Genomic DNA, 17,252 nt, shown 5'->3' with positions numbered 1-17,252 from the left:
GGAAGGAACGGGGGGGCGCGGCTGTGGGCGGCGCACCAGGCCGTGAATCATCAAGCCCGGGGAAGCATAGCGGATCTCCGTGCATCAGGCTCAGACTGGGCAAGCAGACCCGTAGGTGGCGGCCCAGGCGAGTTATCCGCATCCGATGCCGCTGTGACGCTCTCCGATGCAGCGGTGATGTCGTCATCCAATGTCCGGGAGCTCCAGGGACCGGGTGGCCGGCCGGCCGTTAGGCGGACCGCGCTTATCCCGAGCTTGTGAGGGGAGCAAGCAAGCGTGCAGGGGGGGGGGGGGGGGTTTCGAGCGGTTTTTACCCGGTGAAACGCAGCCCGCCATTATCCCGGGATCATCTTCATCGCTCGCGGCGCCTGCGTCAGTCCCGTAGGAAGGAGGTGAGGAGCGGAGGGCAGCTGAAGTGGCTTTCTTCCTCACAAGAAAGCAGAGATCGCAACGCTGCTGCAGCTATGTTCTCAGGCTGAAAACATAACCCTTTGGAGAGCATGCTCATCCCGAGCCCGGACGGAAAACAGCAAGCGTGCCGGGGAGGCGGGGGGTTTCAAAGGGGTTCACCCGGCGAAACACAGCCCGTCATTGACCCCAGATCGTTTTCATCGCCTGCCTCAATCCCGTGGGAATCATCTTAGGGAGACAGTGGTACAAAAAGTGCCATATTACAAAGTTTCACTTTCATCAGAATAGTACACCAAACAGATTTAAGTGCAACAAGAAATGTAAATAATTTTTTTTTTTTTTTTTTTTTTTAGTGACCGGTTAAGTGCTTTTGGAAAAGATGTGTTTTTAGCCGTTTTTTGAAGATAGAGAGTGAGTTAGCTTCCCGGATTGAGTTGGGAAGGTCATTCCACCACCGTGGTATGATGAAACTGAAAGTCCGGGAAAGTGTTTTGGTGCCTCTTTGTTTTGGTACGACAAGGCGACGTTCTTTAGCCGACCGCAGGCTTCTGGTGGGAACGTAGCTCTGCATAAATGTTTTTAGGTATGCTGGAGCAGACCCAGTGACTGTTTTATATGCCAGCATCAGGGCCTTGAATTGAATACGTGCATTAACCGGCAGCCAGTGGAGAGAGACAAAGAGTGGTGTAACATGTGCTCTCTTAGGCTCATTAAAGACCAGACGTGCTGTTGCATTGTGGATCATTTGCAGGGGTCTAATAGCACATGCAGGAAGGCCTGCAATGAGAGTGTTACAGTAGTCCAGTCTAGTTATGACAAGGGACTGAACGAGCAGTTGTGTGGCATGTACAGAGAGGAAGGGTCTTATCTTCCTGATATTGTAGAGTGTAAATCTACATGATCTTGCAGTTTTTGAAATGTGGTCTGTGAAATTTAGCCCATCATCAATGGTTACCCCTAGATTTCTGACCGTTTTGGAAGGCGCAACTGTAGTTGGACCCAGCTGCACGGTGATGTTGTGTTCAACAGCCGGGTTGGCTGGAAAGACAAGGAGTTCGGTCTTGGCAGGGTTAAGTTGAAGGTGGTGTTCCTTCATCCAGGCTGAGATGTCTGCCAGACAGGCAGCAATTCGAGCGATCACTGTGGTGTCGTTGGGCTGGAAAGACAAGTAGAGTTGCGTGTCATCAGCGTAGCAGTGGTAAGAGAAACCATGTGACTGAATGATGGGTCCCAGTGATGTTGTGTATATGGAGAAGAGAAGTGGCCCAAGCACTGATCCCTGAGGTACCCCAGTAAGTAACTGGTGTGGCTTGGATACTTCCCCTCTCCATGCTACCTCAAAGGACCTTTCTGAGAGATAAGAGTTGAACCAGTCAAGCACAGTTCCAGTGATACCCAGTTTAGAGAGGGTGGAGAGTAGGATCTGATGGTTGACTGTGTCAAAGGCTGCAGAAAGGTCCAGCAGAATCAGAATGGATGATCTGGATTCAGCTTTCGCCTGTCTCAGCGACTCGATGACAGACAGCAGGGGAGTCTCAGTGGAGTGTCCACTTTTGAAGCCTGACTGATTGTCATCCAGCAGCTTGTTCTGTGAGAGATAGGCGGAGATCTGATTGAAAACTGCCCTTTCAAGTGTTTTTGCCATGAATGGGATGAGAGAGACTGGTCTGTATTGTTCTATCTGTGTGGGGTTAAGTGCAGGTTTTTTCAGCAGTGGGGTTACTCGAGCCTGCTTAAATGTAGTGGGAAAAGTGCCTGCGAGAAGGGATGTGTTAATTATGTGTGTAAGTGCCGGTAGGATGGACGGAGAGATGGCCTGGAGAAGGTGTGATGGAATGGGGTCAAGGGAACAGGTTGTGGGGTGGTTGAAGAGGAGGAGTTTAGAGACCTCAGTGTCAGTTAAAGGAGAGAACATAGGGAAAGAAGGGTTGCATACAGGAGCCAGGTGTTTGACAGGGTGTGGTGCTGTGAATGTGTTGCTGATGGCTGTAACCTTATCAGTAAAAAATGTGGCGAATATATATGCTGTCAGTGATGTGTCAGGTGGTGGAGGGGGAGGGCAGAGAAGTGTGTTAAATGTTCTAAACAAGCTATGAGTGTCTGTGGTGCTGTTGATCTTGGTCTGGTAATATGAAGTTTTTGCAGTTTTAACGTTAATTGAAAAAGTTGCAAGCAGAAGCTGATATTTACCTAGATCAGCTGGATCTTTAGATTTCCTCCATCTCCTCTCAGCTGCCCTGAGATCAGTCGGATGTTCACGAAGGACGTCAGACAGCCAGGGGCTGGGTGGTGTAGTCCGTGCTGGTCTAGAGGAGAGAGGACAGATGTTGTCTAGACAGGTTGTTAAAGTAGAGCTAAGTGTGTCTGTGGCAGTGTTTACATCAAGCATGGAAAATACATTTATTGTGGGAAGAGAGGCAGAGACATCAGTGGAAAGGCGAGAGGGTGAGAGGGAACGGAGGTTACGGCGATAGGAAACCAAAGGTGGGGTCGGTTTTACAATGGATGGGAGAATCATGTTGAATTGAACAAAGTAGTGATCAGAGACATGTAAAGGTGTAACAAGAATATTAGAGGTGGTACAGTTACGTGTAAAAATGAGGTCCAGCTGGTTGCCCGACCTGTGAGTTGCTGTGGTGTGTAGTCTTTCCAAGTCAAATGAGGCCAGAAGAGTATTCAGTTCAATGGCCTGGGGTTTGTCTTGGTGTATGTTGAAATCACCAAGAACCACAATTGGCCTGCCATCCTCTGGCAAGGAGGACAGCAGGACATCCATTTCCTCAAGAAAGCTTGTCAGCTGACCTGGGGGGCGATAGATGACAACAACATGTAATTTTGTGGGTTGCATTGTAGTAATGGCATGGAATTCAAAAGATGTATTGTTACATAGTGAAGCCTGTGGTGAAAAAGTCCAGTTATTATGAATGAGCAAACCTGTTCCCCCACCCCTACCAGTATGTCGAGGGGTGTGGGAGAAGGAGAAGTTGTCGGAGAGAGCAGCAGGCGTTGCTGTATCCTCAGGACGTATCCATGTCTCTGTCAGTGCCAGGATGCTGAGGGTGGACTGCGTGGCGAAAGCTGGAATGAAGGCAGCTTTGTTCACAGCAGACTGGCAGTTCCAGAGTCCCACTGAGAACGAGAGTGGAGCAGGTGTTGGAGTGCAAAGCGGCCGTAGGTTGTGTGGGTTGCGTTTTGTCATACACAGTGTGTATGTGTGTCTGCGCTGTCGAAGCGCTCAGGGGCAACAATGCTCGCCGTGCAAAGTGAAGGAGAAAGCCGCTGTTGTGCGCCGTCAAGATCCAACAGCATGCAGATCGTCAGAGGAAACAGGAACGTTTTATAGTGGTGTGTAAACTCGCAGCAACTGCAGACAGACCATCGGCTCGAAGAAATTTTCTGAATGAACTCCGTGATTTGCCCCGCTTAAATACCCGTATGTCCGGGGCGGGTATGCAAATACTGACTGCCAACTCCCATTGGCCCTTTTCAATAGATCAGAGGTGAATATCGGCGCTCAAGAGAGACCCCTAGTGTCGCTTCTCCGACACAACGTGGAGAGAGCGACAGAAGGGGAACTAAAAACAAAAAAAAGATTAAATCAAATGGTAATAGTACAACATGTTAATGCCATGGTACTTTGGTATACTGTACACCACAGTACTTTTTATACTTTACTTGGTAATACTTTACAATAAGGTTGTATTTGTTCTTAATGTATTAGGTGTCATGAATTAACAATGAGCAATATATTTTTTTAATTATTGATGTTATTCAATGCTAGTTAATAAAAATACAATTGTTAGTTCATGTTAGTTCTTAGTGCATTAACTAATGTAAAAAAATGGAACCTTACCCTTTCATTTAAAACAATATATTCAGTATATATAGCGTTTTTCTGATAGTACACTCAATGTGCTTTAAATAGTGAATAGGGGACCCTCCTCAACCACCACTATGCAGCATCCACCTGGATGGTACGACGACAGCCATAGTGCGTCAGTACACTCAAAACACCAGCTATTGTTGGAGAGGAGAGATTATATATAGATACTTTAATTTATTAATTATTATATTTTTATATTATGGTATTTACATGGTACTCCAAATGTATAAATGTAAAATACAAATGTATTTTATTTTGTGTAATTTTTTTCAACCAAGCTCATTTCTACCCAAATTTTCATTACTGTAATGCAGAAAAATAGTATCAAATGGTAAGGGAATAACATGGTAATACAACATCGTACTTTTCATACATAATAAAAAAAAATGTATTTGTTTTATTAGCTATTATATTCCTGTATTCATATACTATGGTTTTTAAATGGTACTCCAAAGAATACCATGGCATTACCATACTAAATCACCCAAAAACATTTTATTACCATTCTACATGCCCGAAAACCTTGCTATTCTCATTATGCATGACTTAAAACAGTTTACCATTGTACTGTTTGGTTAGTCCATGAGAATAACAATGAATCTATTTGTATACATTGGTAGTGTCACCACTTCTGAGGAATAATATCGTCTTCCTTCTACATAATGAGGATGAGTAACCTTTGAAGTTTACTTAAGCAAATTCTGTGTGTGGATATGTGTGAAAAAGAGAATGAAATACTGTGCTACCAATTCATTGAGAATTAAATGAGTAAGAGAGCCTCATCTTGTGGTAATGACACGGTACAGCATCACCATGTGGTTCTGCTGTGATCCTGCTGTGCACCAGTCTGTCTGGAGAAAAATGAGAGAGCGAGCATGTGTGTTGGTGTGTGTGAAAGACACTCATCTCTCTGTTTTTCCATTGGCAGGGTTTCCGGTGGTGAACTCTTTGACAGGATTGTGGAAAAAGGATTTTACACTGAGAAAGACGCCAGTAAGCTCATCCAACAGATCTTGGATGCTGTGAAATACCTACATGACATGGGCATCGTGCACAGAGATCTGAAGGTGAGATGTGGTGGGCCTGGAGGGAGACAGGTCTGAACGAGCAGATTAAAGGAGCTGATTTCAATCCTAGATATTAATAGTAGAGTCTGTGTCCCTAGAGTTCAGGAAAGTAGTTCTAGGTAAATGGATCAATCAATGGCTCCAGTCACATTTTTAAAGTTTAAAATAATATCATGATGAAGAGTTTGTAAGTTTTGCCACAATTTTTATTAAAAAAATGTACTAATAAAATATAGATATTTTTTGATAGAAAATGCATAAACTTGTTTGTATAAACCATATTAATTCATTATTTTAGAATTTTTAATTGAATGAAATCAGTTGAAATAATTAAAGAAAAGGATTTTTGCTCAAGCTGTGTTAGCGTACGCTAGAAGTCATCACTCACACAGTATAATATTAGTTCACTTAACCCATTGTTTTTTGTATGTCTGTATTTGTGCTGCAGCCAGAGAACCTGCTGTATTACAGTATGGATGAAGACTCCAAAATAATGATCAGTGATTTCGGCCTGTCAAAGATCGAAGGTTCAGGGAGTGTGATGAGTACAGCGTGTGGCACACCAGGATATGTGGGTAAGATACGCCTCCATGCACAAATAAACACATCTTTCCTTGGTGTTACATACTATACACAACTAAATCTAGGGTTGCCATGATACCAAATTTCAGTAGCCGGTACCAAAACCAGTTAAATGTCACGATTATTGATACCAATTTTGATACCACAAAAAAACTCGACAAATACATTATATGCTATTGAACACATTCCTTTTGCATATTTACCAAAGTTAAATGTATCAATGTAATTAATTAATTAAAACAATTGTGTGTGTCCTTAAAGAGTTTCTTAATTATGTGAGCAGTGTTTCAGCAGTGTTTTTTTTTTGTGAAGTACACTGTGAAATCAATTGAATTTTTATTCTAAATTCTGTCCAATTTGTTTTCTGTTCCATATTTTAAAGTCTTTCAATTCCATCATCAAAACAGTGTCTAACCAAACAAATTAATCACACTTTAATCTCATGAAAATAGAACAATTACTTTTCAACAGCCATTGGATTTTTTTAATCAAATTAAGTGCTTCCATGAAGATCCTCACAGCATAATCCAAAACACAAAATTGGTCTTTTTTATGTATTTGTTTTTGTAAATAACTAAAGTGCTGCACAACAGAGCATCACAGTATAAATGAAAACACTGATTAAAACTTCTATTCAGTACTAACAGCACTCATGCTTGTGAACTATTGCTTATATAATATTATTACTATTAGGTCAAGGTCAATTTATTTATATAGCACATTTAAGAACAACTCATACCAAAGTGCTGTACATAATGGAAATTAAACAAAAACAGGATACAGAGGAATAAAAGACTAATAAGAAAAATAACACAAAGACAAGAAATTACCCATAGTATCAACAATAAACATTCATATAAAAGCCAAGGACAAGTACAGATACATCTTTGGGCGTGATTTAAAAACAGGAAGGGAAGGGGCAGACCTAACGTCCAGAGGTATACTGTTCCATAATCTAGGGCCAGCAACAGAAAAAGCACGATCCCCTTTAAACTTAAGGTGAGAGCGAGGTACATGTAGGAGAAAGTTGTTGTTGATTGTTGATAGCTCAGAGGTTCTGACAGATAAGAAGGGGCCACACAATTTCTAGCTTTAAAAACAAATAACAAGATCTTAAAATGGATCCTATATTGCACCGGTAACCAGTGGAGAGATGCCAAAACTAGTGAAATTTTTTCCCTCTTCCTACCACCAGTAAGCAATCTAGTAGCTGCATTTTGAACCAACTGCAGGTGATACATAGATGAGTGTATAAACCCATAGATGACCATAGAAGGCATGGATAATTATCTCCAGATCCTTAAATGAGAGCAGAGGTTTTAATTTGGCTATTTTCATTAGTTGAAAAAAGCTACTCCTCACCACAGCATTATCTGTTTTCCCAAATGTATTAGTTTATAGTCAGAAATTACATTATACTATGCAATAGTTATATATTTCTGGTGCGATTCTTCTTTCAAGCCTTTATTTTTAATTGAACTTTTAAGGCTTTTCCGTTCTGTTTTTGATGGTGGTTTCACATTTCTGGTTAAGGAGGGGGTTAAATGGCCCAATGTGATTATTAAAGTGCAAAATGCTGTGATTTAATCATATAAATATAGCTTTACAGTAAATGTGCGCTTTCTGTGTTTTCAGCTTATGAGCGGCTTCACACATTCACGTGTGTGATGAAGCGTGCAGCACATACAGACTGTATTTAATTAAATTGCCAGTTTAATAATCACTGTTTAGTAATCATACTTGGACATATCATTATTTTAATTTGATTAATTGTCTATTTCAGTGTTAAAGGAGTAACGGCACGCGTTAATAAGCGTGTGAGCATTTAAAAGCTTCCAGCAGTCTGTCAGTCAGACAGCGTGTGGGTGTCATTTTGAGCCTGTGCTCGGCACTACCGGTACTGCTGATACAATAGTATCATTACATATTTTTAATTTTTGTAACAACATGATATCGAAGTACTGGTACTTTTGCCTTCACTAACTAAAACTATTTAAAATGCCATTTTTCTAAATTTAATGTTGATTCAAATTGGTCGGTCAAATTGCCAAAAAACATTAAAGAAAGGGTGACCAGTCAGAGTAACCTTAAATAAACACTTTTCCTTATATATTCCTTATAAAAAGATTTGAATCTAAAATCTTGATGTTGTCACAAACAGTTCATATCCTTTTTATTTGTTAATTACCCATAAACATAAAGAGTATATGATGTGTGTTGTTGCAGCAATGTTTTCTGATTTTCTAACATTTTTCAGGTTTTCAGAATACGTGTGTTTTTAAAACTTTTTGTTTACCATTGGATGTATTTTCCTTTTCACTTGGAAGATTTTATGTAAAGCACTAACTGCACACTGGTTCTGCGATCACCCAGTTGTCATGAAGAATATTCTGTGTGTGTCAGGGAGTTTAGATTTGGGTTATTCTGAAAGAGAAGTGATGGTTGGTATAAAATCGTAATCCCTAAATATGTAGATTCTGACTTAAATACTCATAGCATGAATTTATGTCTGAGCATATTTGAAAATCCATTCAAATGACCATAAATGAAATAAACTAGATGTGATTGAGAATGGGATGTTTATTTATCGGCACACTACTGGGGCCTGTGGAATTTGTTTCTATGACTGTACTTGATGTTTTGTACTTGATGAAGGTAGGAGATGGCAACTGTATGAATTTAAGTTTATTTGTATACTCTGATCTTCAGCTCCTGAGGTTCTGGCACAGAAGCCATACAGTAAAGCAGTGGACTGTTGGTCAATCGGAGTCATCGCATACATCCTGTGAGTACAGCGATCACTGCTGCTTATACGTAGTTGTGTGTAGATTTTTCCATCTTCTCTCTGTATCCTGTATCTTCTGTATGCCTGAGCTAAATGAATTCTCAATAACTCAACTGACAAGCATGTAAAGAGTTACCATGTCTCTTTCTCCTCACAGATTATGTGGATATCCGCCATTTTACGATGAAAATGATGCAAAGCTCTTTGAGCAGATTCTGAAGGCAGAGTATGAGTTTGATTCACCATACTGGGATGATATCTCTGACTCAGGTAAGGGTCTATAATATGTATAGAAAACTATATGTTAGCATTCCATTCTCAATGGTAGCCTCAATGATATTTGCTCAGCTGGTGTATGACTTCTGCTATCTTTGCTCATGGGGACTAATTGATTTTTAGCCAGTCACCTGATCCGTAAATGGCATGTGACTAATCACTCTGGAGTTAAAGGAAATTGGCACTTAATCATTAATTTTACAGTTTATACGCAATACTTTATTTTTAAATATTGCCCACCAATACTACTTACATATAACAAGTACTAGACATAGATAACTAATATTGGCATTATAATTAATGCGGTTTAGCTAGAGGAGAACTGGCTTGGGTAAAACAATGGAATGCTCTGGAATGTGTTGAAGATGGCATCAGTGACATTTAAAATATGGACCAAGGGCAACATTTTAGTGGTGAAGACAAAAATTTCCCCAGTGACATTTTTTGTCACTGGCTTGCAAGACATGTCAATGTTTTTTTTTTTTTGCTAAATCAGTACTGATCAACAATTATTTTTGAAGGCTCCTTAAAAGCACATTACTTTACATTATGTCTGATCGTCGCTAATCAAATCTAGATTGAATCCAAGTTTCTTTCTTTCTTTTTTTCTTTTCTAATGACACTATGGAAAGAGTTATGTCATGCAACTTTAACAATGTGCTGCTCTTTTCTCAGCCAAAGATTTCATCGTGCATTTAATGGAGAAAGATCCCAGCCTGCGTTACACATGCGAACAGGCTCTTCAGCACCCCTGGTAGGAATTCAGATGCAAACACTGAGCCTGATCTTTAACAATTCTACTGTAAATCTCACATATAGCAATTTAATGCCTTTAGCAATATAGTCTTTCATGCTCCAATTTAATATATTGCAGCTCACATACAGAAATGTATTGCTGTGAGTATTACTGTAACCAGATGTTGTGGTTTTACTACTTGAAAAGGGCTATCAAACATTGTGTCCTAAGCCATCACCTTTCAACATTTCAAACATCTGTCAAAGGATGTAAGAATATTATAAATAGTAAATTTCACATGTAAGTTTCAGATGATGTTAAGCTTAAAATTATAATTCTGTCATCATGTCAGAGCAACATATCATATGTCATATCCTCATGTTTTTACAAACCCATATGATTTTCTTCCGTGGAAAACAAAAGGAAAAATTTTAAAGATTGTTCATAGTGTTCTTTTTCATACAATGTCAAGGACAACAAATCATAAAGACATTACTGTAAATTAGGCTTCAGAGGACTTAAAATATATAGCACACAATTTGAGTGGACTGATTTATGGTACTGTTATGGTGCTGCTATTTTGCCTCGACAGCCCTATTGTATAGAAAAGTGCAGCGCAAACATTCTGCTTAACTTCTATTTTTGTGTTCCACAGAAGAAAGTAAGTCACACAGGTTTGAATTAAGATATTAAGTTAATGATGACAGTATTTTCATTTTGAAAAATTGCTTTAAAGGCAACTATTGCTTTAAACTGAATTCTTAACAACAACATCTTAGACCAAGTTTAGACAAAAACAAAATCCTGAACCAGGCTTTTCAGAGCTTATTGAAAATTTTGATTAGCTAAAAAGAATGTATGTGCTGTTGCTTTCATTGGCCCAGATACAATCAGATAAGACATCAGAAAAGGAAACTGTAACATGAAAATCTTTTTTGTGCCTCAGGATCGCTGGAGACACAGCGTTGGACAAGAACATCCATGAATCTGTCAGCGCCCAGATCAAAAAGAACTTTGCCAAAAGCAAGTGGAAGGTAAAGACGTGTATATGAAGCAAATCTGCTGTTTGACATCAGTGAGAGGACTTCAAATAAGACATTTCATACTTTTAAATACTGCAATATTTCAGGTGAAAAGCATGTTTGCTGATTTTAATGGCCTCTTTAATTCTCTCATACACAGCAAGCATTTAACGCCACAGCAGTGGTTCGTCACATGCGCAGGCTGCAGTTGGGAACCAGTCAGGAAGGCCAGATGCAGCCCACCCTGCCCAGCCCCTGCCATGGACACCTGCTGGTGGCCGAAGGAGATGGGGAAGAGAGCTGTCAGTCTTGAAACATTTCACATTTACATTTCCTCATGTGATTTAGCATATCCTTTCACTCAGACACACACTACAGTAAACATTAATTTATGTTTAAGCAAAGCAAATATTAACACTGTCTGAAGTTGTAACCACAGCGGTGATCATACTGTATATCTACATCTACATGTACATCTGTGTGTGTGTGTGTGTATACAGTATATATATATATATATTCTTAGTACGGTAAATTAAAACACAACGATTCAATTATTTTTCTTTAATATTTGCATACATTAATTTAGCAGCCAGACTAAAACACTGAACAGTATGTAGTACTATGGAAATGTGCCGCATATATACAAATACTGGTCATTAGAAAGATATACATCATAATCAAGGTACACAGGTACACAATATATAGGCATATATATACAGTATTACCTTAAATTCACCAATTTGAAAAGTAAATGTTATAGACAAGAGTAAACATTGTATCACCATTTACACTATGTAAAGTGATCACAACATTATCTATTGCACTTTTGTAATATCTAGAACCAGAACCCATTGTAATGGAATTACATGTAAATGTAAACTGCACAAATGTATTTCAAATGTGTAGTTCATCCAAAAATGAAATATTCTGTCATAATTTTACTCACACTCATGTTGTTCCAAACCCTTATGTCTTCCATCTTCTTCAGTGGAACAGAAAAGAAAATGCAGTGAAAGTGACGGAGGTTGTCAGCCTCTAACATTCTGCCATACGTCTCCTTTTATGTTCCGTAAATGATAACAGAATTTTCATTTGAGGGTGATCTGTCCTATTAAGTATTAAGTGAGCAAAGAAATCTCATTCCAGTAATGAGAACTGGTGCTTATTCATCATATATCACAATGCAATATTAAAGGTTCACTCAGTAATTTTTTCCTCATTAAAAAAAGTCTTACTCCTAAAGAAATTAATTGTAATTTAGAAATGTATTTATAAAATCATGACCACTCACATAAGATAAAGTCTCCAGTCATATCAGTTACCTTATAAAAGCTGTTTTATTCTACATGGAAAGGGGTCTCTTATGGGGGCTGCCATGTTAGAATCGCATGATCAGTGAAATACTACTGCTTTTCTTTCAATAACCGCTCTGTTATTGGGCACTTTCACTCTTGGATTAAATTAATCATGGCTTAATGTGACAGTAAATTTCTACATTAGTATCGGTAGCTGAAAACAATTGTTTTTGAATGATTCTGCATCCACACCACTAGGTTTTACTGTAAGTCTACAATTAGTGGATACAGCCGGAATTTATTGGAATTCTTTGCATATTCCAACAGATTTTTTTGTATTGCAGTTTTATCCCAATTTTGAAAATGTAAGACTGGCCCCCAAATGTCACATCCATATAATAGAATTTCTTTAATTATTGAGTTGTATAATTGAATCCATGTTTTAATTGGTAATTTCATATGGCCGAATCGTGATTTAATTGCATAAAATGCCCTCTGAGCCTTTTCACTCAATGCATTTACAGCCAGAACGAAACCCCCAGATGCACTGATCTCAATGCCCAGAAAACTGTAGCTCATGCTGTGCTGCAGGACCTCTCCTCTGTAGGTCAACTGGTATATGTTTCCCTGAGATCTGGTCTTCTTCTGGAATACCATGTCTCTGGTTTTGTCCTGGTTGACTGTAAAGGCCCACTCCTGAAAGTACTCCTCCAGCAGGGACAAGCTCTGCTGAAGACCCTATGCTGTGGGAGACATCAGGACTAAATTATATGCATACAGCAGACGTTTGACCTCAGTGTCATGTAGAGTGAGGCCAGTGATACTGGGCTGCTCCAGAGCTGCTGCAAAATCATTTATATAGATGTTAAATAGGGTTGGACTCCCATGTCCCTGGTGGAAGAACACTGTTCCGATTTCTCATTTTGATTGCACATTTGCTGTTTGTGTACAGGGATTGTATAATATCAAATGTTTTTCCACCAATGCCAATTTGAAGAAGAGTGTCAAATAAACCGTCCTGCCAAATTGAGTCGAATGGTTTTTTAAAACATGCAAATATTTTTCTTTGTTTGTCTCTCTCTCTCTCTCTCTCTCTCTCTCTCTCTCTCTCAGCCCTGCAAAGGGAAAATAGTGGCTGTTCCGAGGATGTCAGTGAAGGAAACGACATCCAAAACTGCACCTACCACGTCCATCCCACCAGTCGGGTCTGAGTGTCAGTTATCCTACAGTAACCAAAGACTAACTGTCCTGTTTTTCCACTGGTGTCATGCCACACCCCAGTCTGACCAGGAATACTGAGTTACTCCAGCTTCCTGCCACTAGGAAGCACTGCAGTGTAAAGAACCAGGTGGGAACAGGGTCACTACTATTCCAATGTAAGGATTCTGTTTAATGAGAGGAGATTTCAAAAAGAAAAGAAAGAAGAAGATTGTCACAGGTGCTTTATGCGTAGTATATGCTATTGTGGGAGCTGAATAGTGATTGGACAGTGTTTTAACTCATTTTTAAAACATCTATTTTTATGTAATATCCTGAATTAAGAGTATAGTGGGACTATATCTGCCGATGTCTATCTTCTTTAAAAAATGAGCACCATGTTTTGCCTAAAGGTTGTTGTCTATGGCTGTTGGTATGTGGCCTAATTCAATCCTCACAATAGTTTTAGATCTGTCAAGATTTTACAAGGTTGCAGAATGTTGACTTGTGCAAAGATTGTACACTTTAAATGCACATCTTGAATTTTAGCTTTTGAGGGTAAAAACACGCTGCAAATATAATTTTCTTTATCAGTATTTTTGTTTTGTTTGTCCAGTAAAAATATCTAAACGTTTTAAAAAAGGTGAACAAGATAAAAAGATTTCTTTTGCAGGGAATATATCTTGAATTATGTTGATTTTTAAATTTATTATCATTAACATTTAAGCATAAACCTCACTTAATTTTTTTAGATTGACTTCAAACAATTTGCCAATGGGGTAAGAAAAATGAACCTAAAGATGTCTTGTTTTAAAGATGTAAACAAGACACAAATACTGAGTTTTGCAGGCCACACTTCACAACAGGTTTCACAGCCATGAGATTTTACATGTTAACTGTGTTGCCACATCTCGGTTACTCTGCACTTCCATAAGAGGCGCTAATTAAGTCTAAATTACATTTTGATTGGTCTTTGGTTCGCTTTTTAAGGTTGTGTTACACCATGTCTACTCAAAAAATCTTAAAATCACTTGTCAGTATGCTTAAGAACCTATTTGTGGCATCGGATGTTTTCTGTCGTGCCTTCATGGATTCAGTGTCAATGTTGTACTTTTTTTTTGTTTACAAATTTCTTTGTTCTGTTTTTGTCTTATCGGTTGGGAATGTTGGAAGCTGTACATGTTAAAAAAAGTTGTTTACTCTCCAGTTTACCTACAAGGCTACAGCTTTACTAAGCTATGCACTGTCGGTAGACCCTTTGTAAATGTGTAATGTGTGCTGCCATCTTTTAAATACTGCAGAGCTTTTGTTTCATCTTCATATTTTGTAAACCCCTTTCTATTACAACATTAATGTACTCAGGGGAGGAATAGAAATCAGAGGATTTTGATATATTGAGGGGTCGTTTTACAAGGGGAAAATGCGATAGGATACGTCACTACAAGGCTATGCTTACAATTACATTCTTTAACTATATTTTACATTCTGGATTCTTTTCAATGTTGGAACCTGTATGAAAGTAACCTCCATTAAAGGATGTGAATGTGTGACTTGACTCCAGTTTTATGTTTTGTTTGTTTCCATCACTTCCAGACAGAAGTTGTTAAAAATGTTAATGATGGAATTTTTTTTTTTTATATATAGTTACATAATAGGATTCTCCAGATGTTTGCAAAAAGTGCTGTAGTTTCCACAAATGAGTTGGAAGTCATTGTGTTTTCCACAAGGAGTTTTCCATTAACACAAATGGAAATGCTTTTTTCACATTTTTCTTTTTGTGTAATGGCTTTTTTTGTTTTATGCTATTAAGGGTGAAGTGAGTCATTTTTGTACCACTATGTCAGATTTTTACAAAATTATGTCTTTTTTAAAAAAAAAAATTCCCAAACACTCCCCCCATCTGCCATTTGGTCAGAAAAATAGTTAAGTCTCACACCAACTCTTTACAAGCAGTTTCATAGGTCATTTAGTCATTACATAGTACAAAATGGTTGCTGGAAGATTCTCATTTACAATACATCATAATGCAGATAGAATGATTGAGTTGAATATAAGTGTAATATAAGTTAAGCTCAATCGACTGCATTTGTGGCATAATGTTGGTTACCAGAAAAATGTCCCTCCTTTTCTTAAAAAAACTAAATATAAATAGATTTTACAGTGAGGCACTTGCAATGAAAGTCAATGTGCAATTTTGGGGGATTTAAAGGCAGAATTGTGAGCTTATCATTTTATTAAATGTTTGGCATTAATTCTTTTGTTAAGACTTGTGTATTATTTGAGCTTTTAAGTTGTTTAAATTGTAATTTTTACAGTAATTTGGGGTTTTAGGGTCTGTTGACATTACATCATCATGGCAACGATGTATGTATATTTGTATGTATATGTACAACCATAGAAATATGCATACTGTTTAGCCTTTTTGTAAGACTTGTAAAAGCTGTTTTGAGCCATTACTTGAATAGATGTAGTACATTATATATATTTACTAGTTATTATTCGTAATGGAGTACTGCTCGATAGTGACACCAATGATTTGTATTTTTAAAAATGTGTAACTGTTAAGTGGATTAAATATTTATTGATTATGCATTGCATTTCTGTGCTCTGTCTAATGTGTTGAAAGAGTGAGAATGACACAGAGAGAGGATGTGGTATATATACTGTAAATATAATATTGACACATTTTCTAAATAATAAAGGTTATGGTCTTGTTTTGGCATGTTTACGTACTTTGAGAAGCATGGAGGGCCATATTACTCAGAATTTGATTTATATATATATTTTTTTATTATATAATTAAATACATGTGTAAATTACATTTTTAAAAGGAAACTACATAAATAAAAAAAAAAATCAATTAATGTCCCTTTTTACATTATAAAATGTAAATGCACTAGTTTGCATCCATCTTCATTTTAGCCATATCTTCGGGTTGATTTTTAATATAAGAAGGAATTTTTTTGTCTTTTCATTTTCAGGGTTTTGGTTATCTGCACATCACTCAAAGACTGGGTGTCACCTTTCAAAATGAATTTGCTTTTAACTTTCTGATTAGTGAGTTTAGGCATGTTTTTTTTTTTTTTTCACACAGCAACTATAACAAAGGTACAAAAAGAGATTTCTTTGTAACGCTTGCAGATGAAGTTGCGAGCCAAATCACTTAATTTGAACTCATATAGAGACTAAGGGTTATATGGGTAATGTTGACTGAAATTAATGCTGTAAATTACAGTAACATTGGCTTAGGTGTGCGTATGCTCGACTGGAAAATGCACAACATGATGCTGATTCTGTGTGAGAAGGCCATTATGTAAGAGTTTAAAAAGTGATGCCCACTGAGTGACGCGCTGATAACATAACTCAAAAATGACACAAAGCTTTTGCTTCAATGGAAAATTCCCCAAAAATGCTAAAAAGGAAATGGACGCAAACTGGTGCTAAATTGAAATACAAGGAACATTTATTGATTTTGGGGGTTCCCTTTCGATTCAGTCCACTCAACATTGCTATGGGGAAAGCACTTTCCTTACCCTTGTAAAATAATGGCAATCTTCTGATTCGCAATGATGTTTGAGCCCTGCCCATTGAGGCACACATTAGGCATATATCAGCTGGTGCTCAAGCATTATTAAATTTTTCCTTCACAACTATGAACAATTGACCCTCTACTGCTTCGCTATCGAGATACACAATTCAGCGGACAATTCTTCTCTGCGAGATGCCAACATCACCTGTGCTCCTAGCACCTGAAACGAGAAGGTTTCAGACGGGGCTTACTCCAAAGAGACACATTACATTCCTGTTTTATATTCATCAAATAAATGTAATCTAAAACTTTACTCAAATCTGTGAGTCTTCCTGATAGAACTGATGCTGATAAAAGCTTGGATGGTACTTTTACTCGTTGGCCCAGAGAACACAACGGCTTTGTTTTTCAACTATTTGAAATGTGGACTCATAGGAGCAAAAAACACGATTGTTTTATTAGCATTTTT

The 17,252-nt window shown here is 38.1% G+C and overlaps 1 protein-coding gene across 2 annotated transcripts in view; it reads left to right on the top strand.

Moving 5' to 3' along the window:
• LOC127632853 (calcium/calmodulin-dependent protein kinase type 1-like) overlaps positions 1-16,020 on the top strand; it is a 76,150-nt gene extending 60,130 nt beyond the window's left edge. For both annotated transcript variants that reach the window (XM_052111662.1, XM_052111661.1), the window contains exons 5-12: positions 5,223-5,361; positions 5,810-5,936; positions 8,653-8,728; positions 8,886-8,998; positions 9,680-9,758; positions 10,687-10,774; positions 10,923-11,064; positions 13,171-16,020. In XM_052111662.1, the coding sequence (XP_051967622.1) occupies positions 5,223-5,361; positions 5,810-5,936; positions 8,653-8,728; positions 8,886-8,998; positions 9,680-9,758; positions 10,687-10,774; positions 10,923-11,064; positions 13,171-13,268 (862 nt within the window). In that variant the 3' untranslated portion in view covers positions 13,269-16,020. The remainder of the gene's footprint in view (positions 1-5,222; positions 5,362-5,809; positions 5,937-8,652; positions 8,729-8,885; positions 8,999-9,679; positions 9,759-10,686; positions 10,775-10,922; positions 11,065-13,170) is intronic.
• The last annotated feature ends 1,232 nt before the right edge of the window (positions 16,021-17,252 follow it).

Source organism: Xyrauchen texanus, chromosome 39, assembly GCF_025860055.1.
Source record: "Xyrauchen texanus isolate HMW12.3.18 chromosome 39, RBS_HiC_50CHRs, whole genome shotgun sequence".
NCBI classification, from domain to species: domain Eukaryota; kingdom Metazoa; phylum Chordata; class Actinopteri; order Cypriniformes; family Catostomidae; genus Xyrauchen; species Xyrauchen texanus.
The sequence above is the reverse complement of the archived record's forward strand: the minus strand, read 5'-3'. Positions and strand labels throughout refer to the sequence as shown.